Source organism: Molossus molossus, unplaced genomic scaffold, assembly GCF_014108415.1.
Source record: "Molossus molossus isolate mMolMol1 unplaced genomic scaffold, mMolMol1.p scaffold_m16_p_19, whole genome shotgun sequence".
Taxonomy (NCBI): Eukaryota; Metazoa; Chordata; class Mammalia; order Chiroptera; family Molossidae; genus Molossus; species Molossus molossus.
In genome coordinates this window covers 41,600,753-41,628,648 of record NW_023425354.1, presented here as the reverse complement: position 1 = coordinate 41,628,648, position 27,896 = coordinate 41,600,753, and the positions used below count along the sequence as shown (strand labels likewise).

Sequence of the window (27,896 nt, the reverse complement as noted above, 5' to 3'; positions counted from 1 at the left end):
GACAGAAAGTCAGGTCCTCTGATGAACCCCAGTGCCGTATTCCATAGCTGCCTTCCAGACCAGCGGTCCCTACCTTCCCATTAGAGGTACACAGTGTAAAGGGGAAACACATATACAAATATCAGCGCAAGGCCTTAAAAATTAGGTGCTTTACAGAGTACAAAGTGCAAGAGAAAAAAAGGGGGCCATTAATTTTCTCCTGGTCACATTTTCAGTCCTAAGGACAAGTTGTCTCCTAATTGGTGCCAGGTACCTACAAATGCAAGGTGGTGCTAGCCTAGAGGGAAGGATGTTCCACAGAAGGCGTCCGTCACTTCCTTTCTCTGTGTAGGCCTCATTTTACCTGTCTTTTCCTCTTGTTTAGTGTTGATTACTTCCTGTATGTCAATTTCCTACATATCTCTATCTGTATCTCTATGTTTATTTTCCTGTGCTAGGGCCTGTTATGACTTAAGTGGATGAGTGGATGGAGACCTTCAAGTTCTCTTCCAGTTCTGGAACTCAATATAGAGGTGTTGCATGTGTAAATCCCAATGATTTTTCCTAAATAGTGTAGAATCATTTCTCTGGATAAGAAAATATCCTTGATCGAGGGTAGCAGCCCACACATTACTTACTTCAATAACATTTACTTGAATATTTTCAAAGTTAATATGGTATTTTCAGTTTTGTTTTTTTTTTTTATCTTCACCCGAGGACATTTTTCCATTTTTTGTTCAGATAGAGTAGGAGGGAGAGAGAGGACGAGAGAGAGAGAGAAACGTCGATGTGAAAGGGACACATCGAGTGGCTGCCACCCGCACGACCAACCAGGGCTGGGGACGAACTGCAACCGAGGTACATGCCCTTAGCGGGAACCGAACCCAGGTCTCTCTGGACCGCAGGCCGACGCTCTAACCGCTGAGCCAAACCGGCCAGGGCGGTATTTTCAGTTTAAGGCTGGAAAACCAGGGAGCAGACACGGGGAGAGTCTTGCATCCTGTCCCCCAGTGATTCCCAGGTTGGGGCCTAAAGTAATGAGAGGGATGGGGAAGAGTACCAAAAAGTAGGATCATAGCCCCGACTGAGTGACTCAGTTGGTTGGAGCATCATCCCCTGCACCAAAAGGCTGTAGGTTTGGTTCTCAGTCAGGGCACATCCCTAGGTTGCAGGTTCGATCCCCAGTCAGGGCTTATACGGGAGGCAACCAGTCTTTGTTTCTCCCACTTTGATGTTTCTCTCTCTCTCTCAAAATCAATTTAAACATATTCTTGGGTGAGGATTAAAAAAATAATAATAAAGTAGGATCATATACCTCAGTGGCAAAAGAAACCACTGAGAAATCTTGCCACAGTCCTCCAAGACTAGGAGCTTTATAGATTGCTGTTCAAGGGGTGAGGATCGGATTTGGTAAATGAGCCTTATCCTAACATCTAGTAATCCCAACTTTACTCTTGAAACCTGCACAAGAAGCATAATTAAAAACTCCTTAAATCCCAACCCTACAGCATGAAGTAGTTGAAATCACCCTGGAACATGAATTAGAAGCACCAGGTTCTTACTTGAGACTGGCCACTTTATAGGAGGGGGAGTCAGTTTACCATTCTCACCAAAGTTTCTTCATTTATAAAATGAAAATAGTATGTCCACCTACCTTACTGAGTTATTTTGAGAACCAAGTGAGATAATATATGTAAAAATGCTTCAAAAAATTATAAAGGTAGCCCGGCCAGTGTGGCTCAGTGGTTGAGCATCGACCCATGCACCAAGAGGTTGGCAGTTCAATTCCCATTCAGGGCACATGCCCAGGTTGTGGGTCAAATGCCCAGTGGGGCCGTGCAGGAGGCAGCCAATCGATGTTCTCTCTCATCGATGTTTCTCTCTCTTTTTCCCTCTCCCTCTCTATCTAAAATCAATAAAGAAAAAAAATTTTTTTAATTATAAAGGGGTGTGTGTGTATATAAAAAATATATACATACATATATATATGTAATGGTGCTAATAACAGCAGCATCAGAGCCCATAAACTTCACCCACATATTTATATTTGTGAGTAAACAATTAGAAACCATGGTTATTAATCAGAAGCTACACTGTGAAACAGAATGATTCTTACATTGCTTATAAAGTTTGAAGGCAGTATAATCATTAATCAGATTGACCTTGAAGACAGAAAGTACTGAATTCAAATCCCAACTCTGCAGTGTGACTTTGGACAATATTTTAATTACTCTGGGTCATACACACACAATGAGGATAATAGATTCTTTTTTTTTTTTAATCCTCACCTGAGGACATTTATCCATTTTTTTGGTTCAGATAGAGCAGGAGGGAGAGAGAGGGAGATAGAGAGAGAAACATCGACGTAAAAGGGACACATCGAGTGGTTGCCACCCACGACCCAACCAGGGCCGGGGACAAACTGCAACCGAGGTACATGCCCTTAGTGGGAACTGAACCCAGGTCTCTCTGGACTTCAGGCCATCGCTCTAACCGCTGAGCCAAACCAGCCAGGGCGGATAATTGATTCTTCATGAAGACCAATAAGATAATACATAAGATATGTATTATCAATAAGATAATGCAAAATGTTTGATATAGTGCCTGGCATAGTAAGTACTCAATAAACATTAGCTTTTAAAAGTATCAAACCTGCCCTGGCTGCTGTGGCCCCAGCGGTTAGAGTGCCTTCCCAAGGACCGAAGGGTTTTGGGTTCCATTTCCTGTCAAGGGCACGTACCTGGGTTGCAGATTTGATCCCTGGCCCCGGTCGGGGTCATGCGGGAGGCAACCAATCGATATATCTCTCTCACATCAATGTTTCTCTTTCTCTCTCTCTCTCCCCCGCCTACCTTCTGCTCTCTCTAAAAATCAGTGGAAAAAATATCCTGGAGTGAGGACTAACAACAATTCTATCAAACATTTCTTGAGCACTTGCCATGTGCTAGGCCTAACTTGGGAAACAAAATGAAAAGACATGGTCCTGTTCCAAAGAGTTAACAGTTTGGTGGGGAAACATACATACAAAATAAAAAAAAACAACATGCTTACTACTCAAATGCAAAGACAGGGTAGAAAATGAATTTATACACCTGTCTGGAGGAACAGGTAAATAGAAACTTTCTTTGAAGAGGAAGCACTTGACTCAAGACTTCTGAAGGTTAAGTAGAAGTTTGTATCGAAAAGGCTTGGTGCTTTTTATTTGACTTTATCATTTGTCCACAGGGTTTCATCCCTTGAAAAGTCAAGACTCATGTTTATGCTTGTTGGCTTTCTGGTGATTTGATCTAAACATTCTGGTGACTTCATGAGCATGGTGTTAGAAACTCATTTTACTTGCTGTCTTCTATACATGAGACATCTGTTTTGTTTTCATTTCATAGACTCCTTAAGAGCTGTACAAACAACTTTTGCATAGGGTATAGATTGGTTACTGCCACTTAAAAATGTTAGCATCCTTGATATATTTTGTGGATCCCATTAAGGAGAGAAGGCAGGAAGGACTTGTAACCACTTGTCTCTGGAAAAGTTGGGGTGACTGGGATAAATTGGGGAGGAATAAAAAGTGGAATGCACAAGGATTTGTTCCTCTGGAGAGGATGGAAAGTTTACAGATAGCTGTCCTTTGTCCACATGCAAATATAAAAATGCAGTAAGCTTTGTATTGGCTAGATACCTTGCTACCAAACTAAAGTGTCATTCTCATTTCACCAAGTATGTTAGCAGGGAATTTGGGAGTTCGAAATGTTGCCCTAAGTAAAAGAAATTTTACAGTTTTCTTTGGGCTTTCTGCTTCCTAAATATTGGCTAAATCTATTATCTGAACAACATATAGGAAGATGTTAAAAGCTGTGTTTATTCTGCATCTGTTTCTATATCAGTAACTGCCATACTAGAGGAATTTAATTAGCATCAAACAGAAATCATGTGTTATTTTATAAGTCATGTGATCTTATGGATTTAGAGCTGGAAGAGCCTTAAAGAGCTTGTAATTCATCCTCTTCATGTCACAAAGGAGGAAAGAGTGACCCAGAGAGGCTGAGCAAGTTTGTTCCAGACAGAGCCATGCGGCTTTTGTTAGCATTTTGCATGAGGATGATTTGAAGAGACCCATATACTGCTGTTCAGTCGCAGTAGACATAAATGAATTGTATTTCTCCCCACATTAGCTGAGAAAGATACACCAAAGCGTCTCTCTAAGAGGAAGAGAAGCCAGTAATACTGAAGTCACTCTATTGGCCCACGTAATTGGTGCTGAATGAAAGTGAATCAGATTCCAATCCACTCGAATTTAGGGCACCTGGCCCGGAACTTTTAAATAAGAGCCGTTGTCAACAACAACAGAACAGTCACCAAGATGGGTAGTACCTTGACCCAAAGCCAAGAGAGGCAGTACGGCAGTACCACAGAAAGTCTGCAGACGAGATATTCCACTTCGATGTGTACATTGAAAGAGGAACAGCTGGATTCTGTGGCAGGACTTAATGTTGTTAGGAGCAATCCCCTCTGGAGAAATTGCAGCAGTTGGCAGGACACTGGAAAACCTTCTTTGGCCTGGAGGAAGACCATATCCTTCAGACTTCTATTTGGAAGCAAGAGTGCATGGTAGTTGATAAGCCAGGCCACAGATAAGCAGATAGCCACACGCTCACCCACCCTTTCCTTCCTTCCCCCAAAGAGGGATGCCCACCGCACCAATCGCACGGGGCAGTGCCCTGGCCTGGAGGGCTGGTCCCACCCGGGCGGCAGGGCGTTCCCACTGAGAGCATTTTCCTACCTGGCTGGCTAGGGCCCCGCCCCCACCCCGTCCCCTTCTCCTGGAGCTGGGAGGAGAGGGCTGTGGCAGGTGCGGGCACTTCGTCAGTCAGGCTGGTCCGGGAGGGAGGGGAGAGCTCGCGCGGGGACGGCACCGAAGCCCCTAGAACCTGGGCTCTTCCCACCACCGGGGCGGCCACCGGCGGCGGCTGGTCCGGGAAGCAGCGTCGGCGCTCTCGGAACCCCCGGCCCGCGCACGCCGGCCCCCGCCCGGGCAGCAGCTCGCCCCCGCGGTCCGCTCGCAGGCCGGCCGGGGGAAGCCTCGGAAGCCTCGGGGCCCAGGGGCGGTGGCGGCGAGACCCCGCCCCGGCCCGCCGACCCGCGCCTATCGCGGCCGCCGGCCTGGTCACGCGGAAAGCGGCGGTGCGGGCGCGGGGCCAGCGCCCCGGGGCTGCCGGAGTCGCGGCAGGCCGGCCGGGGCGGGGTGGCGGGTGGCGGGTAGAAATAGGGGCGGGCGGGCCGCGGCAGTCCCGGAGCCGAGCAGAGCCGACCTGAGTCACGCCGAGGGCGCCGAGCGAGGCGCCGAGCCCTGAGCACCCATGCTGCTGACGCTGGCCTGGGGCTCACTCTTCTTCCCCGGGCTCTTCGCGCTCTGCACCTGGGGGCTGCGCCGCGCGCGGCCCGAATGGACCGGCTACGACTGCGTGATGATCAGCACCAGGTACGCGGCGAGGCCGGCGCCGCCCGCCCCACCCGGCCGCGCGCGGGCTGCCCGGACCCGCCTGCGCCCGCCCCTGCGCCCAGGGAGGGCGAAAGGGGGAGGGGGGGCTACAGGAAGCGAGGGGGTGCCTCCCTCGTTCCTCGCCCCTCTCGGCGGCGCTGGCCAGGGCTCTGGGAAGAGTCTGTGCGTCCTGTCCTGGAGGGAGAAGGAAGCAGGATGGAGGGCTGGCTGCCCACGCCGGTCAGGATGGGGAGGGAAGCCTGCTGCACATCTGCCAGCTGCCCTGGGGTCTGGAGCGCGAGGTTGGCCCTGCCACTTCCCTCCGGGCGCGGGCAGCCTAGGGGGAAAGTCAGGTTGAGGAGTTTTGCCTTTATGTTGTCCACAGGACTGGATGAAGCGCGCTCCCCCCCCCCCTTTTTTTTTTCTTTTCTGCCGCACATTAGGCTGGTTTCTTCCGTGCAGGCTGTGTTGGCCACCGGGTCGGGGATCGTCATCGTCTGCTACTGTAAAAACGTGGTCTCCGACAGGTAACATCCAATGCCAGGTGAAAGTAGTACAAATATCAGCGCTGAACTTTCTCTAAGTTTGCACGTTTTAGTGGCTCACAGACACTAGTTCTTTATCAGCACATGCTGTTGGATAGACGATTAATGGGAAAACTTGGACACCATAATTAGTTCCTATCTCCTCTTCATACCTCTTTCTGCATGGCCACCTTCGGAGAAAGTAAACTGAGGAAAGGCTAGAGAATGACAGAGTCTAAGCCTGGTTTAAGACAGCTTGTGAGAAGACACTGTGGTCCATTGATCCAAGTTATTTATGAGATAGATGCCTTTGAAAATGATTCAGAAGTGAGAGTGTTTGGTTTTTTTAAGTGATCTCACTGGGGTCCTTTTCTGGAGCACTCATTGGTCAAGATATGTGCAGTGTGGTTAGCCGAGCCTTACAAATGCTGCTCTTGTTTTTCCTCTGAATTTGCTAAAGCCGGTGAAGAGGTTTCAGGTGCTTACAGAAAACTGACTTGCATGTGTGTTAGAGCTCAGTCCAGAGGCAGGTCAGGAAATGTGCATCTAGTGAAAGGAATCACAAAGACCAGGGTGGTCTACTTTGTATGGTATTTAGACCTGGGCAATGATGGTGTTTTGTGTGTGCAGCCTTTATTTTTCCACCTGTCTTCTTAGAACCACTCTTATTTTCTCCCAGTTTAGTTGAAGAGCGACAGTCAACACACAGGGAATGTCTGGTCCTGATCCTTTTCTCATCTTGATTCTACAAAGTGTCCCTCTTTTCACCTGTTGAGACTGTGGTGTGAGGAGAGCCTAAGCGGAGTATCTGTCTCACTGGCCTGCAAATGTAGTGCCTGGATATTACTGGGGATTAATGCTGCCATCGTGATTTTTTTGCTTTTCTTGGTGATGAATTGTAGATGCTAAGCTAAGACAGGTCAGGTGACTTTGATTGCATATGCCAAAGGCTAACAGCAATTGCTTGGCTGGGTTTGATTTTTATTTTGAGCGGTTTTTTTTTGTTTGTTTGTTTGTTTTTATCCTCACCCGAGGATATTTTTCCATTTTTTGTACAGATAGAGTGGGAGGGAGAGAGAGGAAGGGAGAGAGAGAGAAACATCGACGTGAAGGGACACATCGAGTGGCTGCCACCCGCACGACCAACCAGGGCCGGGGACAAACTGCAACCGAAGTACGTGCCCTTAGCGGGAACCGAACCCGGGTCTCTCCGGACCGCAGGCCGACGCTCTAACCGCTGAGCCAAACCGGCCAGGGCTTGAGCGATTTTTGATTATGTGGCAAGCTCCCTCACTGCCCCCACCCAGTTTGTCAGACCAACCTTGAAACCAGCCTTTTTGCAAAGATTAGGACACATGTGGCACAGCACTATCTTCAGCTGACAGGAGAGCAAGCAGCAGGCAACCACTACACATTGTAGAAAAAGATATTTGCGCATAATTAACTTTCAATTTTGTAGCACCACTGTTGTGTTTTCCCCATAGAAGTGGTATTTTAGTGGCTTGAGCAGGGTAAGAAACCTGAATTTGGTTTTCAGATTCCTCCTTTTGTGTCTCTTTATGCCTTTAGATTCTCTGCTTGTAAAATGGAGACAGACACTTTCTGTGCCCTTCACCTTCACATGGATGCACAAGGATGCTCTAACAGCACCTAGATCACCTAAAAAAAAAGCCTTTTGGGGCTCATATCCTATACACCCAAATATTTTTGTATTACATACTTTTTCACTTTATGTCTTCATGTAGACTGTCTATAGATAGGGGGCATCTATAAATTCCCCCAATTTATATGCAGAATGTGATATGGAGCCAAGGATTTAATCTGATTCTTAAGGAGGTCTTCCAGATCCCTAAAAGGGCTGAGAGTCACAGCTCTGGGCGGTTTTCTCAGTTTAAGCACTTATATTTGGCATTTAAAAGGACTTTCACACTTTTAGTTTGTTAATCTTTACAATAACTTGGTCAGGGAAGTAAGACAAGGATTGTTATCTTCATTTTATCAAGAAAGCTAAGTCCCAGGCAAGTGGTAGTTACGAATGCAGTCTAGATCTCTTGCTAATAAATCTTGAGAGAATTCTACCAAGCAGCCACAATTTTAGAATTTATTGAATTGGTACTGTGTGCAAAATATTAAAATGCTAGGCTCCACTCAAGGGGAGAGGCCAGTTATATTCCAGTTCAGCTTTTAATAGCTCTTTATTGTTATTTAACGTGGAATTGCTTTAAGAAAGCAATGGAAACCACAGATGGGCAATAGAATAAATATTGCATCTTTTTGCCTAAATGGAATTTGCCTAGTTTACCTGCATGTATATTACATTTTCCATCCTTACTTGTTTGCCTGTTTCATTGTTTATTCATTATTAAGTTATTCTGTGGTAAGTGTGGAATCATTCAGGAACAGAAACTTGAGTGGCATCCTCTGTAGAGTGTGTTTCTAATGCTGCATTTTGTGGATGGCTCCTTAGAAAATCGCCTGAGACAAATACAGATTTGAGAGCTATACATATACCATTAAGAGCCTTTGTGGGGGTGGGGTGTGGGGGTGGGGGTGGGGCATGGAGCTTTAACAAGCACTGCAGGTGATTCTGGTGTTCAGGTAGTTTGAGAACCACAAAACTAAATTGTTTCTTCTACCTAACACATGGTGCTCAATAAAGATTTGCTATTTAGTGAATCTAATCCTTCCCAGCAAAGGACGTGATTTCAAATTAGATGTTTTTTTCTACATCAATTTTGTGTAGAATTATCATTTATTATTTGGGAACAAAATTGTAGAAATTAGAGACTTTCCCTCTAATCTGCTCTAGGACAGTGATAAATTATCATTTCAACTCAGCAAATATTGATTCAACCCCTTTGGAGAAGTAAATGGGAACAGTGTCTTTTGTCCCAGCTTCTCTTTTGGTATGACTGCTGCTGTAAGGTAGTCCTTGAGCTCTGGGCTCATTTCCAGACGTATTTTTCTTAATGAGTGGAATTGGGATTAGCCATAGAATTGTAAAGAAAATGGCCAGGGTTGCTTGCCAGCAACTCCCTAGAGTGGGGTTACAAGCAGATGCAAGAGGGAACTCCCAACTGTTGAGCAACGAGTGGAGTTAAACTGGAAATATTGGATTGGGATTTGGGACACCTTCCAAACCAGTTTCTTGGTGGGGCTGTTGAATCATTGGTAGAGATATCTATATCAAAGTCAGCTTATATCACAAAATGCCAGAAAATCCATTACAAATGAGTAGTTAAAACAGACAAATAGTGACAGCTCGTCCCTTAAACACATGGTGCTTTCTGCCTTTGACACAAATTTTCCCAGTAATTTAGAGCAAGTTGTTCACTCTATCAACTTCAGCATCTTTGTGGTAAAGTATTTGGAGTAAAAACATCTGATTACTACAGAGCTGAAGGAAATGTGTTCAAGAGGTTGGCTTTGAGCCTACCTTCATAATAATTGATATCCATAATTATTTCATGGACCACTCATATGCTTTCTTTCAGGCACTGGCTTGCCCGAGAATATGTCTGGTTTTTGATTCCATATATGGTCTATGACACCTACGCCATGTACCTCTGTGAATGGTACCGAACCAGAGAACAGAACCGCAGATACTTCCTCACCATTTTTCGAAACTTCCTAAGTAAAAACCGCCTCATGATCACACACCACATGGCCATTCTGTTGGTCCTTGTGCCAACTGCACAGGTATGGCCTCCCAGGATAATAGCCAGCAGCAGCCTTGGTCACTCATTTCTCCCATTGATCTGGGTATCCTGACCAATGCTTAGGAGTCAGGATTGCCCCCCTTTCCCTTAGCGTTCCTACCCTGTCCACTCGTCATGCCTGCTGCTTCCGCAGTTACATCCTCCAGGCACATCGTGTAGAAATATTTGTTCGTGACCTCCTAGCTAGCTCTTTGTGATTCCCTAGCCTTTGTCAAAGGTTCTGTCTTTAGTTCATATAATATAAAAACAATATAAAATACAACATAAGAATTTTTTTTTTCCTTTATTGATTTTAGAGAGAGAGGAAGTGAGAGGGAGAGATAGAAACATCGATGAGAGAGAACATCGACTGGCCACCTCCTGCATGCCCCGCACTGGGGATCAGGTCCACAACCTGGGCATGTGTCCTGGCCGGGAATCAAACCGGCGACCTCTTGGTGCATGGGTTGACACTCAACTACTGAGCCACACCGGCCGCACATCATAAAAATTTTTTTTTTTTTTTATCCTCACCCAAGGATATTTTTCCATTTTTTGTACAGATAGAGTGGGAGGGAGAGAGAGGAAGGGAGAGAGAGAGAGAAACATCGACGTGAAGGGACACATCGAGTGGCTGCCACCCGCACGACCAACCAGGGCCGGGGACAAACTGCAACCGAAGTACGTGCCCTTAGCGGGAACCGAACCCGGGTCTCTCCAGACCGCAGGCCGACGCTCTAACCGCTGAGCCAAACTGGCCAGGGCCATAAAAATTTTTTAAATGAGATTGGTTATTTGCTCAGTCAACTGGTTATTTATTCTAACAGTGTTAGAGAGTACTGTATGCATTATTATTTTTTTTATGTCACAAAAGCAGACTCTGAAAGCAAATAGCCTCATAATTTCTCCCCAGATCATTTCCCCCCATAAAATCTTCACCCAACAAGCAAGAGATAGGAATGCAGAGAGGAAACTAGTAATTTTTGAGTGCCTGCTAGATGACAGGCACTTGATTTTAGAAGCTCACAGCTTTCTGCTAATCAGTAGAAACTATTAGAAATAACATTAGAAATTGTTAGCTCTATTCCATAGGTGAAGAAACTGGGGCTCCAAGAGTTTACGTAGCTCAATCTAGTACCGGGACAGAGCTGCCATCCTGTGCTATACTGCTTTCTTGAAAAGAGAGAGGAAGATATTACATTCTTTAAGAAGTCTCCCTAACATCTAACACCGGGTCTGGCACATGTTTTGTTGAACTGACCTGGCTAAGTGCCCTTGGCATGACTAAGTTAGATACCCAAAAGTAGGCTGCAGAGTTCCTTCCGGCTGACATTGAAATTCAGAGAAAGCTTGGTGTGTGATGCAATCAGCCGATCAGAAGTTGCCTCTGGATCCCAGCGATTCGACCATCCAATTGCCATTGCTACGGAAGCAGCAGCATATTAAACGAGTCTGCACTTGCCTGTTTAGCATTTCCCTTTCCCTTCATAGTCTTTCATGATTACCCTTTTCAATAGCCCTAGTTAGAATTTTCCTTCCAATGGTTCCTTAACCTTCATGTCTTATTTTCCTGTTTCCTCTTGTCACCTGCAGAGGCTTAGGGGAGACCTGGGGGACTTCTTTGTTGGCTGCATCTTCATGGCAGAACTGAGCACTCCGTTTGTGTCACTGGGCAAAGTTCTGATTCAGGCACGTATGAATGAAATGGCAGAAACAGTGTGTGTGTGGGGGGCACAGACTCTGCTTTTCCTTGGTAGATTGTGGGTTTGGAGAAATCCTTTAGTGCTAGGAATAGTGGGATAGGAGACCCTTGAACGGACTTAAAAGTCAATTGGTCTTCTAAGTCAGTGAGGACAAAATTGTATGATTCAAATTTGATACAGTCCTTCAAGTATTTTTTTCCCCTGGCTATAGATTTTTCTCTCTTCCTCTGTTCCTGTCAGCTGGGTGACTGGTCAAATTCAACGTCACCGTTGGAAAACTTTACAAGGCTATATGCGTGTATAAATACGCCCATGCTCAATCAACTTTTCTAAATGTCAGAAAGCTAGATGTTTAGCCTTGACTGCTGTGAGACTTGGGTTGGTATTTCCCAAAGGCCCAACCTTGCAGTGACTCTGCATTCTCCTTCCTTCTTCTTTTGCAGCTAAAGCAGCAGCACACCCTCCTGTACAAGGTGAACGGAATCCTCACACTGACCACCTTCTTTTCCTGTCGGATTCTTCTTTTCCCCTTCATGTACTGGTCCTATGGCCATCAGCAGAAACTAAGCCTGCTCCAAGTGCCATCCAGGATCCCTTTCTTCTGCAATGTGGCCAATGCCTTCCTCATCGCTCCCCAGCTCTACTGGTTCTCTCTGCTGTGCAAGAAGGCAGCCCAGCTCTTTGACACTCCCTCAGCTGAAAAGGATGGATAAGTGCTCCCAGGAGCCAGGCAGTGAGGGTGCCTCCTCACACTAGCTGCCTCTTCCACTCAGTATTCCACGGACCAAATTGTGCCCTGGGTGGCCTCAGCCTTTTGGGTATTGATAAGCAGATGGGTTTTGAGTTTTCCTAAAGAATATTGCTATTACCTCCCTCTTCTAACCTGCCCCTTTTGCAAAAGCACTTTTTTCTTAGTAACAACTATTGGATCCTGTCAGACCTCCATTGGCAGCAAGGTGGTTTTAGTGCAAGCCCAAGGATCCTCCCTTGGGTCTTATCTCAAGGGCTCGGGGAGGTAGAAACATGGTGTGTGGAGACAGGTGGACCAGTATGATAAGTGTCTGAGCACCCAACTGGCCCTAATATTGGCGGCTACCCACCTTTCCAAACACTCAGGGCAATATCCACATGAACTGGGCCAGCAGAAGCAAGTGATGACTTGGTTCTTGAAATAATTTCTTATGATGTTGGTCTGGGAAAATCATTGTGGGTAGGTAGCTTTTTATTGTTTACTAAATAATCCATTGCCTCATCCTTTCATCTATGTGCCAACATTGAATTCTCATGTCTACTGACTTCCGATCAGAAGTCTCATTAGTGGGGTTCGGGGTGGCAGGAGGCAGGGATAGGAACCTGAAGCACTTGAGTAGGTAGGGAGGCTAATAGGTCAGCATCTTTGCAGGCTGACTTTGTAAGACCAGTGTCAAACTTGTGAGTTTGTATTGATGCTTTCAGCCTCGTCACAAATACTATTCCCTTTCCCTTTTTAGCATGTCCTTCCAAGCCCAGCTTTTCCTATATCCACACACACAGGATGCTCTTGTTAAAAATGATAGGGGTACAGTGAAAAGATGGCTACGAGCTACTTACTGGGTCACCCCACTCTTAAATACTGTCCTTTTCACAAGGTGGAAATGGACTTCTGTATTCCAAACCATGAGAAGTTGCATTGCAACTGCCTCCTAGGCCAGAGCTTGTGGTCCAAAGCCTGTTCCAATGTGAGTGCCCCACCATTAGCCACAGAAGGCTGGGGAGCAAGAGTACAAGACAGCCCTGGCCAAAGTATGTCCTGTGGACTGACTCCTTCACTACCATTTGCAAGTGCAATTCTCTGGTGCCAAAACTAGTCATTCCTTATCAACTAGGATGGATTTTAGAAACTGCTACCATGAATTTTTCAAGTGGTAGTGAAAAGCTAGATTTTTAAATTCCTTTTAATTCTCTGTTGTCCATTAACTTCTAAAGTACTGAGTACGTAACAGGGACTCAGATTTTGACTATTTCAATCTTTAATGGGTGCCATTTTAAAAAATGCAAAATGTTATTTTTTATTGTTTTGTTCACTGTCAGTATATCTTGTGTAAATCACCCCTGTGGTGATTAAATTGCACTAATGTTTCCCAACTTATTCTCATTTGTGAAATACATTAATACCAACTTCCCGTAAGACCCACCCCATGACCTGACTTGGCTGGCTGCTGTGTGGTATTGTTTCTGAGGTGTGTTCCTATCCATGTAACTGGCAAAGGGGGGTATTGAGGGGAGAGGGATGTGTTGATGCTTTCAGCCTCCACGAGGGCCCATCTCATACCTTACTCTAACATTGTTTCTGTGACTTGTGGTTCCAGTACACTGCGGGGTCCTAGAATTCAAGCCTAGTGGTCACATAACTTGAGGCCCTGCTTTCTCTTCTTAGGTGAATCCCAATTGTAGGCCCCAGAGCCAGCCCACTTGAAGTTGGGGTGGGAACTTTGAGTGAGGGCATGGATATGGTGATGGGGTATCTCCTATTCCCTTCCTTGCCTCCGTTAAACGCCTCACCAAGCAGTCCTCCTAGTTCTGTAAAATGCCCTGGACAGCTTAAATATGCATTTTTATGCCTCTGCAGGCACCATTACCTGCTCCCATTCATTCTTCAAAACCGTGACTCTACTCTAGGCAGAAGATAATTACACTGTTTGTTTTAGCACAGCCCCTCTGGAGCCACTGAAAGGATGAGTTAAGGCTGAATGGCAGGAGTCAATTCAGAAGCCATCATTTTCCTGAGGTCCTTAATCTACCCCAGCACTAAATGTTCTTGGCTCAACCCTCTCCTTTTACAGTGGTGCAGGCCTTTTGGGCACATAAATCACATGGCCAGCTGGTGGCAGAATCAAGTTCTCGTTCTAATTGCTGTCCTCTCCAAGAGACCACAAAATGACTCGAAGAGGGTTTCAGTGCAAAAGAACACACATGCCTTGCAACTTTTCCACTTAGGTGGTTTCACCTTTGGACTTACTGCCAAAATTTAGGGTGGAGAAGTCCAATTATGAACACGTTCCTCCCAGTTTTTGATCTTTAAGACTAGCTGAGCCCAATTTTAGCATATCTAAGCCTAGACTATTGATGAGAAAGACTCAAGAGACAAGACAAAACCCAAAATGAGAATTTTATTATAATGTGTATGTTACAAATACCCAAGAAACTATTTTCTTTACACTGTTATTGCCATATACTTTTTAGTTTGTGCACACATTCACATAACTAAGTCTTGTTTCTCGGCTCCAACCCCTACAGACCTCGTGCAGTGGAAGCCCAGCTGTTTTCTGATCTATTAAGGTCAGAAGTTGCTGATCTTCTGCAGCAGGGTTTGGCGCCGCTCCTCCGGGGTAATGTTCTTGGCAATGGACTTTAGGAAGTGTTGCTCATTTACCTTCTGGAGTAAGGCGCTAATAGAGGGGTTGGTCTTGCTCAGGGTTTCATAGCAGGTGAGGATTTCCAAGGCCAAAACGTAGAGAGGTTCACACACCTCTTGATGGAGCATGGCCATGATGTGCAGAACATGACAGAATACCTGGGTATAAAAAAATAGGGCTTCCTGGGTCAGGTCCTGTTCTTGTCCTTGGGCCCAAGGGCCAACTGACTGGATCAACCTAACTGAGTCTAGGAGGCTGGTGAGACTGCTACAGAGGAGTTTGACCACATGGGTCCAGCCTTCCATTGGAAGCCAATTACGACAACTCTGGCTGCAGAGAAACTGGAAAGCTCTCAGGAGGAGTACGGAGAGTTGGAGCTCCTGGGCCAAGGGCTTCAGGTTGAGCAGAGGAACAAATTGAATATATTCCAGGCTATAAGGGACATGCAGGAGTTGTTTCTCCAAAAGTCTCCTGGTCAACTGGAAAAGGTACTGCCACTCCTGGGTGCTGCACCAAGGCATGACTTGCACCAGGGCTACCAGAAAGCCTTTGCTGAACAATCTGACCTCCTCAGGGTTATCCACACCCACCACCAAGAGGGAGAGCATCCTCTCAGAGACACTGCTGGAGATGCAGCAGCATTCCATCCAGGCAAGGAGCCCTGTGCCTGGCCCATACCCAGGGTGGGCCTGGGAGGTCCACTCATCCTCAGAAAGCTTACAGATCTCAAAAAGGGTGGCTGGCACCTCACTCTTAAAGTGGCCCTCAAAGAAGTTCTTCAGTCTCAGGCCCACAGTCCAGTCTAGTTGCTCCAACTTCCGGTGAAGCCAGGACAGGGATTTGATCCAGGTGTCTGGGGAGAAGGTCTCGGCATTAGCTAATACAATCTCACATAGGCGCTCTAGGATACGGACCACCAGATCCTTCCCATCCAGGGAGAGGCAGCGTTTCTCCTTGGGGAGTTGCCAGTATTTGCTGAAGCCATCCAGGAGCTGGCACAAACTGAAGATGAGGGGGAATGGAGAACAGGTCTGGAGCCAGTATTCCTCTAAGCAGGCATTTGCTTCGAGGGTCTGGATGAAGATCTTCAGACTGAGGTCTACCTCTTCAACATCTAGCATCAAGAAAGGCAGGACGAATTCCCTCAGCACCTCATCTGGCTCAAGAAGAACAGCTACTGGAATCCCTTGGGGCTTCACAGGATTCATCAGATATCTCAGGAGCTCCAAAAACTGTTTTTCTTCCTTGGGTGTAGAGAATTTTGTCCAGACGGTTTCTTGGAGGCATGACAAAATGAAAGTGGTGGATGGATTTGGACCGTGCTCTTCCGTGAACTTGAGGGCAGGGAAGGCGGTAAGAATCTGAGCCAGGAACTTGTGGGTACCGAGATTGACCACAGCCATGCTACACATTTTCTTCACTGTGATCTCTGGGTGCAGTATGACCAGGCGGGCCACAGAAGTGACAGCCTTAGCTAAGCCCTGATCGGAAGCACTCTGTGCAAGCTGGTTAAAAGTCGTGTTGAGGTCTTCCTGAAACCCCTCCAAGTAAGCCAACAACTTCTCAGAGAGGCCCTTTCGCCCCCAGGAAACCAGGACACCCGAGAGGACTTTATTTTTATCTGGCAGTGAGAGGCCTGTGTAACATTCCAGGATCAAGTCGATCACTTGTTTGATCTGAGATTCGGGGATGGTTCTGTCTGTTGCGCTGACTTCCACTACTGTTTCCAGCAGCTTTAACACCAAATCTGGCTCTCGGAAGAGAGCCTGGTTATTAACCAGGCAGGCTAGCCACTCATCCGAGAAGGCCCACTTCTTCTCAGAAGCAAAAATGTAGCACATTTCCATATGCCGATCCATCTTTTGCTCAATAATGGCCATGGCGATCGAGGCAGTGATGTCCTTCTCCAAGCCCTTGTTTAGTACCTTGTTCGTTTTTCTCAGGAAATCCCCAACGCACTCTGCCAGTTCAGAAACCACCTGCCTCTCCTCCTTGGACAAACTGGCGGTATCCAGGTAGAGCTTCAAGTTCTGGCTGAAGGAAGTCAGACTGTCACATAGCCGGTAGCTATCATAATTTGTCCCGTGGCTGCTATTGAGCATGGCCTGCAGCTCCTCCCCCCACTCCCGCAGCAGGCTGCGCATGAACTCAAACCCAACAAAAATAGTTTCATTCGGGAGCCTGGCCAGTGAGCTCAGGTTGACATCCCGTTCTGCCTCCTTTACCTTCTCTGCCAGTGCCTGCTGATGATATGGGTTCTGGGTGTCCGAATTCCATACGGAGATCACTGTGGCCAGTTTGTCTAGGTACACAGTCGCGGACACTTCCTGAGGGTCATCCTCCATCAGTGCAAACACAGTCAGCATGTCAGCTAAGTTAGCTAACGCACAGCACTTCATCCCGGGACACAGGATTCTATTTTGGATTTGCTTCAGCCCAGTGAGTAGCATGGCCAACAGAGGCATAGTAGGACACACATCCGGATCTGACTTAAACCTCTTTGGAGGGTGGGAGAACTCATCTGAAGAGGACAAGTACTTATTAGCCATTGTCCTAAACTGGGAGAGCAGGGGGTCCTGCTGACTGCCCTTGTGCTTCATCATTTCCCACCAGACATCAAGGAAAAAGGCCACATCCTTTGAAGAAGTGTCAATAGCCATGTGCTCCAAAAAGTGCTCTAGTTCTGCACGGCAGATAGTGGTGGGGAGGGCCATCAGGAGCTGGATAAAGAGTCCAGAAGCTTCCAGGGACTTGAGCAGCTCAAAAAGGACTGTGTGATTGATGGTAGGGATCATGTTGCCTACAGAGAAGAACACATCTTCCTGCCACCGAGTTTCAGTGTCAGATGGAATGACAGGGTAGGGCTGAAGGACCTTGGCCCAGATGATGACCAGAGCTTTCCTCTTCCAGGCAAAGGACTGGGAGCATGGTGAGGCAGAGATCTCCCTCAAGGCCTCCACAATGGGCCGCCCAACATGCTCCCAGTCAGACTTTGTCAATTCTGCCAGTGCTTTGGGGTGGAACAGCTGCTCAGCCAGCAAAAAGCCCCCATGCAAAACAGTCATTTCTTCACAGATATTCAAGGGCCCTGCATGGAGAGAAGCCAAATAAGATAGAGTGTGGTGAAAATTTTTAACATAGCAAGCAGAGGTTAGAAGGAAAGACAGTTAGTAGGCTGGCTGTTGGGATCAGGGTTAGAGATAAGAATTATAAATAGGATCAGTGGAAGAGGAATAAGAAAGCGGTGGTTCAGGGAGCCACTGCACAGCTGGAGTCAAAGGGACTTACTTGAGGAATATAAAAAGACTCCCAAACTCTCTAGCTTGGAAGTGGGAAGACAATAGGCACCACTGGAAATGGGGAACACAGGAGACTCAGAACAGGTTTGGAGGGAGGGAACACTGTTAAGTTTTGGTTATTTGGAGTTTGAAGTATAACATTAAGGTAGGGATGCCCTCTAGCAATGAAAATACAGGGTTGAGGCTCAGGAGGAAAGTCAGAGGGGATCAATGGAACAAATAAAGTGATTGGGATCCTGCTGGAAAAGCATTTGAAAAGGAAAAGCTGGACAGTACTGAGGTTAGACCCTCCATCAAAAGATGGGCCAGCAGAGGATTTGGGGAAGAACGGTTTAGAGAGATAGCACAAGGACAGTGTTAAATTACAGGGGCCATCAAATATACATTGCTAGACATTAAACTGAGCTTATAAATTATAATACAGATTAAGAGGCACACAGCCCCAGGGCTGTGGGCACAGAAGCAATCAGACAAATCCTACCTCCCCCCTTTTTTCTCTTATAGCCTTGTCCTGCAAACAGGTTTCAACTGTTTTGCCTTTCAGGGAACAATTCACCCATGGCTTCTTCCATCAAGGAGAATACTCCCTGGTTCTCTGGTAGAAACCAAGGGGCAGATAGAAAAAACAATGCACTATATTAAGAAAGAAAAGTCCTTCAGTGAGCCATGAACTGACATAGACTTACAAGGAAGGTGTCCTGGGATGTTTAATCAGACATGAGTTTAGCTCAGCCATTTAAAAGCAGTGTGATCTTTGACAGATGACTTCTCTGGCCTCCCTTCTGCATATGTGTGGGTAATACAAACTTCATATAGTGATTGTGAGGATCAAATGATATATACTAGTCAAGCCTGTGGTACTGGGTTGGTGCTTACTGCTAGCTCCTGATCCCATCTCCCAGGGATGGTAAAGGTTAAACAACATATAGCTACAATACTCATCAGGATACAAAAAGCCTGATACAAGAACCAATAAATGTTGTGTTTTCCCAAACCTTTCAGTTGTTGACAGGGCCAGAATATTGTCAATGTTCTTGGCCTCCCTTGTCTCAGAATCATGAAAAGACAAATCTTTCTTGGGTGTCCCCTTTGGCCCAGAAACTAAATTGGAGCACAAACACTGCTGACTCCCAGGGAGGGTTAGGTTGCTGAGGGGTCTCTCTGAGGGTTCTGGACTGTCTTTCTGGCGCAGGCTACTCTCCAGGGCACCAAAATATGTTCCCTATGACTCTGTAAATTAAATTTTATTCAATATTCCTGACTCCTCTCCCCTTTCCCAGGGCCCAGAGGTGCCTCCCCTCTCCTAGTCCCTCATATCCCCAAGAACCCATCTTCCCAGGCCAAGAGCCAACAGAGAGACTACTGATTCCAGCAGACTAAAGAATATCCTGCTCCTTCAACCATTTATGGAAGCAGCAAAAAGGCCAAGGAATCAGCACTCCTGCACAGCCCACTGGTGCAGGCAATCTACTTTGGCTCCCAGTGGCGGAGGCTGACTCCCAGGGACGGTTAGGTTGCTGAGGGGTCTCTCTGGGGATTCTGGACCTTCTGTATGGCTCAGGCTACTCTCCAGGGCGCCAAAATATGTTCCCTATGACTCAGTAAATGGAATTTTATTGCCCTATCAACTCAGCTGAGATGTTTGGCCTTCAACAGCTACTTTCCAGAGACTCTAAGTAAATACATGTGCTCCTTAAAGGAGTAAGTCCCAGGAGCAGTTAATAGCTGGTAATTCCCACGTGTTTAACAACTACTGGTTAACTGGTGCTTGTGAGTGCCCCCTCCTTTATATTTATTAAGTGCTATTCTGTGTCAGACACTGTACAAGGTGGTACGCATGTAAGATGTCTTCACGTCTTCATATCAACCTTTTGAGGGTTATATTATTCCTCTTTTAGAGATGGGAACATTGAGACTCAGAAACAATTTGCTCAGGATGCTGCAACTACAAAGCTGCTGGGCAGAAATCACCAGTTTTAGGGCTACAAACTCTTCCCGCTCTACCACTCCACCACTTAGGAGCTGGCTGGGACCAGGGACCAGAACTTTTCTCTATAGGCTTGTATTACTGGCACACCCTTGGGGTGCCTCACCCTGGCTGTCCCAGAGGAGTCTCCTGGTCTTATCCCCTTAGGAGCAGGACTAGAAGGGTAAGACGCTGATCAAGAAGCCACTGATTTATACCAGCTCCTCCCTCCCTTCTTCCAAACTTTGCCTCAGGATTCTGAACCAAAGTGCCCGAGCCATCGCAGATGCCACAACCCGTCCCCACAACTGCTAGTCTGATGAACGCTATACACGTTATCGCAAGGAAAACTTCCCCAAACTCTGAAGCAGATACACGATCATCTCCTAAGTCACCTGCTCAAGAACTTATCAGATATTCAAAAAGGAGATCGCCGGGCATCCGGGATCCCCCGGGCGTCCTGGAGCCCGGCGTTTCCAAAGCACGTGCACGAACTCTCTTCACAACCGTTGGGCGCTTCACGTGGAAAGGGGCCCAGGGAGTAAGAGCGGCGGGGCCGGAGCTAGAGCCCGGCCTCACGACCCAGTCTCCCAGGAAACTCCTGTCTGCCTAACCCCTCCCCAACCGGAGATCTCCCTCCGCACCGGCCCACTCAGCACCGCCCAGGTCCCGGGGCGGGCTCCGGGAAGAAGGGCCGGTACACCCACCTAGGTCCATGGCGGCGTCGCAGGCGCAATGCGGCGAGTATTGCGCAGGCACCGCGGCACAATGGGCGGTCCCCGGGGCGAAACAAGAGGCCGCGCCTCCGGCCCCGCCCGCAGTCGCAGGTCCGGCCCCGCGCCGTCAGCGGCAGGCTCCGTCCGCTCCGCCCGCTCCGCACGCATGCGCAGTCCTCACTCACGAACCCGTGGCGTCGAGGCCGCCGAGCCCACAGCGCCCCCTATCGACCATAGGCCTCCAACCGTCTAACAGGTTGGTACCCGCTCCGCCCTCCGACCGCTGTTTGCCCCGCCCCTCCCACCCTCTCCACGGGAACCCCCCCTCCGCCCGGCCCCCTTAATTTCCACTCTTCGCTCAGCCAGCCATCTGTCCAGTCCATTACCTTGCTTTCTGATCCCAGTGGGTCCTACCCATTAGCTTTGTCCCTGGCCCCGAATTCTGCTCCACCCAGTAACCCCTGGGATCCGCGCACATAGTTCACCCACACTGAATGTCCCTCGCCAGGCTGCCCAAAAACCAGCACAGATGCGCCCCTCTCTAATGACAGGCTTCCTTCCCAGCAGCGGATCTCCCCTTCTCACACTCTGACCACCACAGCATCACAATCGCCCCCAGCGCTCCTCCTCCAGATCACAGCAGCAGCTCCTTAATTTTCTGGCGCCATGGACGCCTTTGAAATGTTAATGGTTGTGCTTCTCTCCAGAACAACTGGGGGGGGGGGGGAGATCCAATCCAGTGGGCCCCAGTTTTCAATGTGTACATTATAAAAATGCATATTTGATTTCTCACTGAGAACACACAAATATCCGATGTTCTTCCCACATACTACCCTGTCTCCTTTTCTCCCTTTCCCTTCTTCCCAGATTTAATCACCAGCCTCAAGTGTTTCTAACTCTCCACCCTCCAGCTTCTGGTGCTAGGTATCACTTAGAAAAGACAGAGGGGCCTAGCCTCAGTCGCTGCAATGTGCCAAGTGGAGTTTGAGATGGCCTGCGCTGCTATAAAGCAGTTGAAGGGAACTGTGAGTGATGAGGACAAATTGTTGATCTATAGCTTCTACAAACAGGCCACCGAGGGCGACTGCAACATCCCTAGCCCACCTGCCACAGATGCAAGAGCCAAGTCCAAGTGGGAGGCATGGAACGAGAAAAAAGGGATGACCAAGATGGACGCCATGAGATTCTATGTTGCTAAAGTAGAAGAACTGAAGAAAAAGGAAACTGGTTAAGGAAGACAAAGTGTCAAACAAATGAAGTAGCATGGCTCCTCTGGTAAGGAAATGGGCTTCTTAAAAGACCTCGATGGCTGAAGTGTCCTGAAACCATAGCAACCACAGCTGAGACATTAATAAATAACTTAAACTTCATGAAAGTGCATGTCTGCTGTTGGAAAAGCAATAAACTCAAAGTGACTGTGCGAATACTGGGAAGCTATCCAAAATGTATTAAAAGCATCTCTCCTCTAAAGAAAGTTCCATCAAAACTGGCTTTTGGTATGATTCTGAGTAGCGTTCCCAGCCTTCCTATTCTTGGATCATATGTAGATATTTGGCAGGAGTAGAGGGGTGGGGAGAAAATCATGCTATGAAAATACCCAAGGTTTGAGGTCAGTGAGAGAGGCTCAGCTTCTGGGGAGGGGGGCAAGGAGAGGAGACTGAGGCCCCTTATCTCTTCAGGGGCTGTCCATTCACCACTAACTAAACACTATGGAAGGAAAAGGGGCTTTGTCTTCCAAACAGCTAAAGTCAAGTCCTACTGCCAAAAGCCCCTACTGGAACACAGGCCTGATGAAGTTCAAGTTTTGAGGAATGTTTTAGTGAAGTAGTTGATGCATCACAACACAGAAATTGGGAAACACCAGAGCATATGCTTTCAAAATCCCACCTCTGAAACACTCATCTGAGGCCTAGCAACCAAAATTTTCTTGGGACTACTGTGTAGCTAATCTTGGTTTCTACTTGGGGATGTTTGTGGGACAATATGTACATGTATGTATATGGTATTTGGTTTTGGAGCACAACAAATCCCTTGACCCATGCAAGGACCAGAGTGCCTGAGCTCAGCCTCTAATCCTTAGTACTGATGATCATGGCGGCATCAATGCACAATGCTGCACTGGGATATGGAGTGCTAAATTATATTGTTAGAGAAATTCTGAAGCAAAAGGTCTACTGTGGCATGGGATTTTCCAATACTTTTCCTGGATTAAGAACTATTCATAGCCCTGGCCAGTTTAGCTCAGCGGTTAGAGCGTTGGCCCGGGGACCAGAGAGTCCCGGGTTCAGTTCCCACTAAGGGCATGTACTTCGGTTGCAGTTTGTCCCCGGCCCTGGCTGAGGTCATGTGGGTGGCAGCCAGTCGATGTTTCTCTCTCTTCCCCTCTCTCTCCCTCCTGCTCTATCTGAAGATAAATGCAAAAATTTCCTCAGGTGAGGATAAAAAAATAAAAACTAAATAAAAAGAACTATTCGTAGATCATGATATCAGGTTAGCTCCAATTCATGATTGACCATCAAACAACTGAAGGAACAACCATAATGACCTCAGAGGAAAGTCAAAAGAAACCAAACCTCACCAGGTATCTTTGAGATCTTCTGTTCACATATTTGTAGGAAGCTGTTATAGACTAAGTACATTACTTAGGAATGAAGCACCCAGCCAGTGTGGCTCCATGGGTTAGAGCAATGTCCTGAGCACCAGAATGTCACAGGTTTGATTCCTGGTCAGGGAAGGTACCTGGATTGCAGGTTCAATCCACAGCCCTACGGCCCTGGTCGGGGTGTGAGAGGCAACTAATCAATGTTTCTCTCACTCACTCTCCCCCCCGCCCTTACTCCCTCTCTTTCACTTTCTCTGAAATCAATGGAAAAAAATAGCCTTGGGTGAGGATTTAAAGAAATATACCCAGGATGCAACAGTGCTTAAAGAACTGGGTACAGGGCACATAGTACAAAAGTTGTATTGTTCGAGGGGGTTGAGATAAACCACAGAACTTATATGCATGTATGCATAACCAATGGACATAGACAACAAAGCTGGGGATGGGGAGGAGGGTGTCAATGGGGGAAAAGGAGAAACATCTGTAACAAAAACAAATTAATAAAAATAATTTTTTAAAAAAGTTGTATTCTCTCTTCTTTCAAGGATATTATGAACACATTTTGATGCTTTTAAAACCATGATTCACGAGTGTGTTAAGCTTGATTTGCAATTGTGTTAATTTACATTTCAGTAAGAAAAGGCCTGTCTGTCCTCCTTGGGACAAACCAGAAACATCTCACAGATATTGCGCCAATAAAGTTTGTATGATGGTAAAAATAAATAAAAAATAAAATCATGATTCACACCCAGTGTGGTTAAGTGGACAGAATGTCCTCCCATGGACTGAGAAGTCCCAGTCTGATTCCAGGTCAGGGCACATGCTCGGGTTGCAGGCTGGATCCACAGTAGGGGGTATGCAGGAGCTAGCCGATGGATGTTTCTCTCTCTCACTGGTGTTTCCATCTCTCTCTAAAAAAAATCAATAAATTTATTTTTAAAAATTTTAAACCATGATTCGCATTAAATGTAAATGATAAAAATAATAATTGAACATCTTGGCCCAAAATATAGTGTCAACTTAGGATACAGCCATACCATTCTGTAAATCACTATAAAACCTGATAAAGTAAAAATGTACCATAATCAGGACTGCAGAAAGCAATTGTAGAATACATTTATTTAAAGCAAGGTGTAGTGTACATAGTGTGCTAAATGTTGGGGGGAAAAGGGAGAAAATATGAACATATATATATATTTGTATGCTTAATAAGAGGCAGGGGGAGTGGGACTGATGGGGTTGGGTAGGAGCAAGACTTTTCAATGTATACCTTTATACATTGTTTTGATTTTGATTTTTTGTTTTTGATCCTCACCTGAGGATGTTTTTACATTAATCTTCAGCTAGAGTTGGAAGGAAAGAAGGCGGCAGGGAGAGAGAAACATCAATGTCTCACATCGATTGGTTGCCACCCGCATGACCCCAACTGGGGCTGGAGAGAACCGCAACCAAGGTACGTGCCCTTGGCCGGAATTGAACCTGGGACTCTTTGGTCCTTGGGTGATGATCTTACCACTGAGCCATACTGGCCAGGGCTGTTTTGATTTTTAAACTATTGACCCTATTACCTCACAAAGAGGTCTGAGGCAAGGGCACTACTTTTTTTTAAATGTTTTTGTTGATTTTTAGAGAGGAAGGGAGAGAGAGAGAAATATCAATGAGAGAGAAACATCAATTGACTGCCTCCTGCTCGCCCCCTACTGGGGATCGAGCCCGTAATTGGGGCATGTGTCCTGAGCAAGAATCGAACCCATAACCTTCTTGGTCCATGGATCAACGTTCAACCACCGAGCCACACCAGGCTGGGCAAGGGCACTTCTTTATTGAACATTAAGGCCAGAATAAACTTCCCATGGGGTAAAGGTAATAAATCTTAGACCAAACTGGAATTTCCCATGAACTCTTATCATACATTTCAATGGACAAGTTGGAGCTCTCCTGAAAACTCTGCTAAACCACAGTGGCATTGTATGGCAAGTGAGATGGGCAGAAAGTCACTCAAAGGAGCACCGAATGTCCGTGGCTTTGCTAATTCCACTAAGATGTCAGGCAAATGGGGATTTCATACTAAATCTCCAGGCTAACCTAGGAGAACTCTTGCAACACAGCCATTCTAAATATTTCTGGATTTATACCCAAGGTATATTTGAACTTATCTAGGACTCCACAACCCCTCAAGTCAAAACAAAATGACTACTCTGAAAACACAACATAAATCTGGAGAAACTAAAGAACTTTCCAACTTTATCTGTTTAAAAACATCAGCATGGGCAAAACCATTTTTCTTATAACTTGCTTTTCTAGTTGATCAAACCACCACCAGAGGTGGGAAAGTAATCATAACCTTTGGTTTAAAATTCATAGCTGCAATGTGCAGAGGTAAACATTTAGATTCCCTTGATAAAAGGCCAAAGTGGAACATAAGAGGGTTTTAGGATGAATAAAACATTAAAGACTGCAATACAGGAAAAATGACAGGCAATGAGATAAATAAAAGGGAGTTCATATCATAAAGCCAAAACGCCCCCGGTAGATAAACAGCATTAAATTACACCATGCATAATTGTACATTTAAGAGAAAAAAGCTGGAGTATGTTAAAATATAAGATAAGCAGATAAAGAGGGGTCTAGTATGTGTTTAGTCATTCAGTACTTACATAAACCCCTTATTTTACTATAACAAACTTAGAAGGCCACATCACAGCAGCCTGATACACTGGGAAAAGTATAGTTTCTTCTAACAAGAACAGTATTACTAGAGCTAAACATCAAGAATTACTTGATAATCTAATAGAAAATCTGAGAAGTAACAAATAGCATAAAGAAACATTTTATGCCCTGGCTGGTTTTGCTCAGTGGTCAGAACATCAGTCCGCAGATCAAAGAGTTGCAGGTTTGATTCCAGTCAAGGGCACGTACCTTGGTTGCAGTTCATCCCCAGCCCTGGTAGGGGTCATGCGGGAGGCAACCAGTCAATGTGTCTCTCACATCAATGTTTCTCTCTCTTTCCCTCTCCCTCCCTCCTTTTGTCCAAGGACAAAACGTCCAAGGACATTTAAGTAGAAAAATGTCCTTGGGCCCTGGCCAGTTTGGCTCAGTGGTTAGAGCATTGACTCACGGTCCAGAGAGACCTGGGTTCGGTTCCCACTAAGGGCACGTACCTCAGTTGCAGTTTGTCCCTGGCCCTGGTTGGGTGGCAGCCACTCAATGTGTGTCTCTCTCTCACATCGATGTTTCTCTCTCTCTCTCCCTCCTTCTCTCCCTCCTGCTCTATCTGAAAATAAATACAAAAAAAAAAAAAAAAGTCCTTGGGTGAGGATAAAAAAAAAGAAACAGTTTATTTATTTGATTATTTAAAATTCATACAATAATTTCCCCATGTATAGACAAAAAAAGTGAACCAACCAATTGTTTAGAGGAGGACTATATATAATTTGGTTTGCTTTGAAACTCATGATTGCTTCCCTAAGATAGTTTAGGTTGAATGAAAAGTACTACGAAGCCAGACAAAATTTTTTTTCTCTCAGTGAAGGTAAGATCACCCTATAAAAAGATGAGCTGAAATTCATCCCGAAATTTCCATACCCTACCCTGACAGTAAGAGAGAACAGCAGAGGCTATGATTTACACATAATTTAATATATATTATTCTGGAACTGGTATCTTCTGAGTCAATCCTTTTCAATCTCATCAATTTCTTTCCTAAAATTTGAACCTGCCCACCACTTTAAATAATGACTCTTACAGGCTGGTATAACAGCTTGATTTTAGAAGTACATCTTCAAAAAACATTTAATAATAAATATGCCCAATATAATTATGTTCCCAGTGACTGAAATTTATTCTATAGATACAAACAGAAAATTACAAGAAAACATTTAAAAACATTTTTTTTTTCAGGCTAAGGAAACCATCTAACCCATTTAAAAGAAATTTAACATGTTCTCTTGTGAAGATTTTTGAAAATTATATAAGGAAACTAGCACAGAGCCAGGCATGTATCAACACAACACATTAGATCCTTCTGTCTGTTTTGTCTGGCTACTCAAAATTTTAAAGCAAGGAATGTGGGGGTGTTAACAAAATCTTTTGGTTCAAGGAACATTTCTTTTAAAATGTTTAAATGTCAAGGCCTGCCAGAGAAGGACATTAGAACAACATACTATCATCAGATGCTGCAAGTATTCCTGTTACAAGCAACTGATTTGGATTTATTTGAACAGGTGTTCTTCTAAAATCCACATACTCATCAAAATTCCTTCCACCCCCAACCAAAGGTAATGTCCCACATAGCTGCCCCAGGCTGGAAAATAATTAATTACTAATCTATTATAGTTACAAAAAAGATTGTGCCATTCCAGGACAGTACAAATTACAGCCAGAATTCTAACTGGATTTACAATATAAGAATTTTATACCTAAAACATATCAGAGCTTTCAAAGATTAAAATACATAAATCTTCACCACCCCAGCTTCCTTGTACATAGAGGAAACAACCAAGTTGTGAGAGGATTTATAATGAACGGACATGTCAAAC

At 45.8% G+C, this 27,896-nt stretch overlaps 2 protein-coding genes across 7 annotated transcripts; one reads left to right on the top strand and one right to left on the bottom strand.

The window, feature by feature from the left end:
* Positions 1 to 5,260: 5,260 nt before the first annotated feature.
* Positions 5,261 to 13,571, top strand: TLCD3A (TLC domain containing 3A). Of its 6 annotated transcripts, none has more exons than XM_036267661.1 (5): positions 5,281 to 5,455; positions 5,899 to 5,982; positions 9,474 to 9,678; positions 11,271 to 11,366; positions 11,824 to 13,571. In XM_036267661.1, exons 1-5 carry the CDS (start codon positions 5,334 to 5,336, stop codon positions 12,091 to 12,093), a joined length of 777 nt encoding a protein of 258 aa, XP_036123554.1. In that variant the 5' UTR covers positions 5,281 to 5,333; the 3' UTR covers positions 12,094 to 13,571. The 6 variants fall into 6 exon arrangements, with proteins under 6 accessions (XP_036123558.1, XP_036123559.1, XP_036123557.1 ...); XM_036267663.1 differs by having other exon boundaries at positions 5,350 to 5,455; positions 5,918 to 5,982; positions 11,824 to 13,570; XM_036267664.1 differs by lacking the exon at positions 9,474 to 9,678 and having other exon boundaries at positions 5,265 to 5,455; positions 11,824 to 11,932.
* Positions 13,572 to 14,543: 972 nt separating this feature from the next.
* GEMIN4 (gem nuclear organelle associated protein 4) lies at positions 14,544 to 20,758 on the bottom strand. Its single transcript, XM_036267660.1, has 2 exons — positions 20,748 to 20,758; positions 14,544 to 17,863 (listed from the first exon to the last, which is right to left on the bottom strand). The coding sequence occupies exons 1-2, from the start codon at positions 20,755 to 20,757 to the stop codon at positions 14,700 to 14,702; spliced, it is 3,174 nt and encodes a 1,057-aa protein (XP_036123553.1). The 5' UTR covers position 20,758; the 3' UTR covers positions 14,544 to 14,699.
* Positions 20,759 to 27,896: the final 7,138 nt, after the last annotated feature.

Coding starts and splice junctions, on each gene's coding strand:
- TLCD3A (XM_036267661.1), top strand. CDS start 5,334: ATGCTGCTGACGCTGGCCTGGGGCTCACTCTTCTTCCCCGGGCTCTTC. Junction 5,456..5,898: donor TGCGTGATGATCAGCACCAG/GTACGCGGCGAG, acceptor GCCGCACATTAG/GCTGGTTTCTTCCGTGCAGG. Junction 9,679..11,270: donor TCCTTGTGCCAACTGCACAG/GTATGGCCTCCC, acceptor TGTCACCTGCAG/AGGCTTAGGGGAGACCTGGG.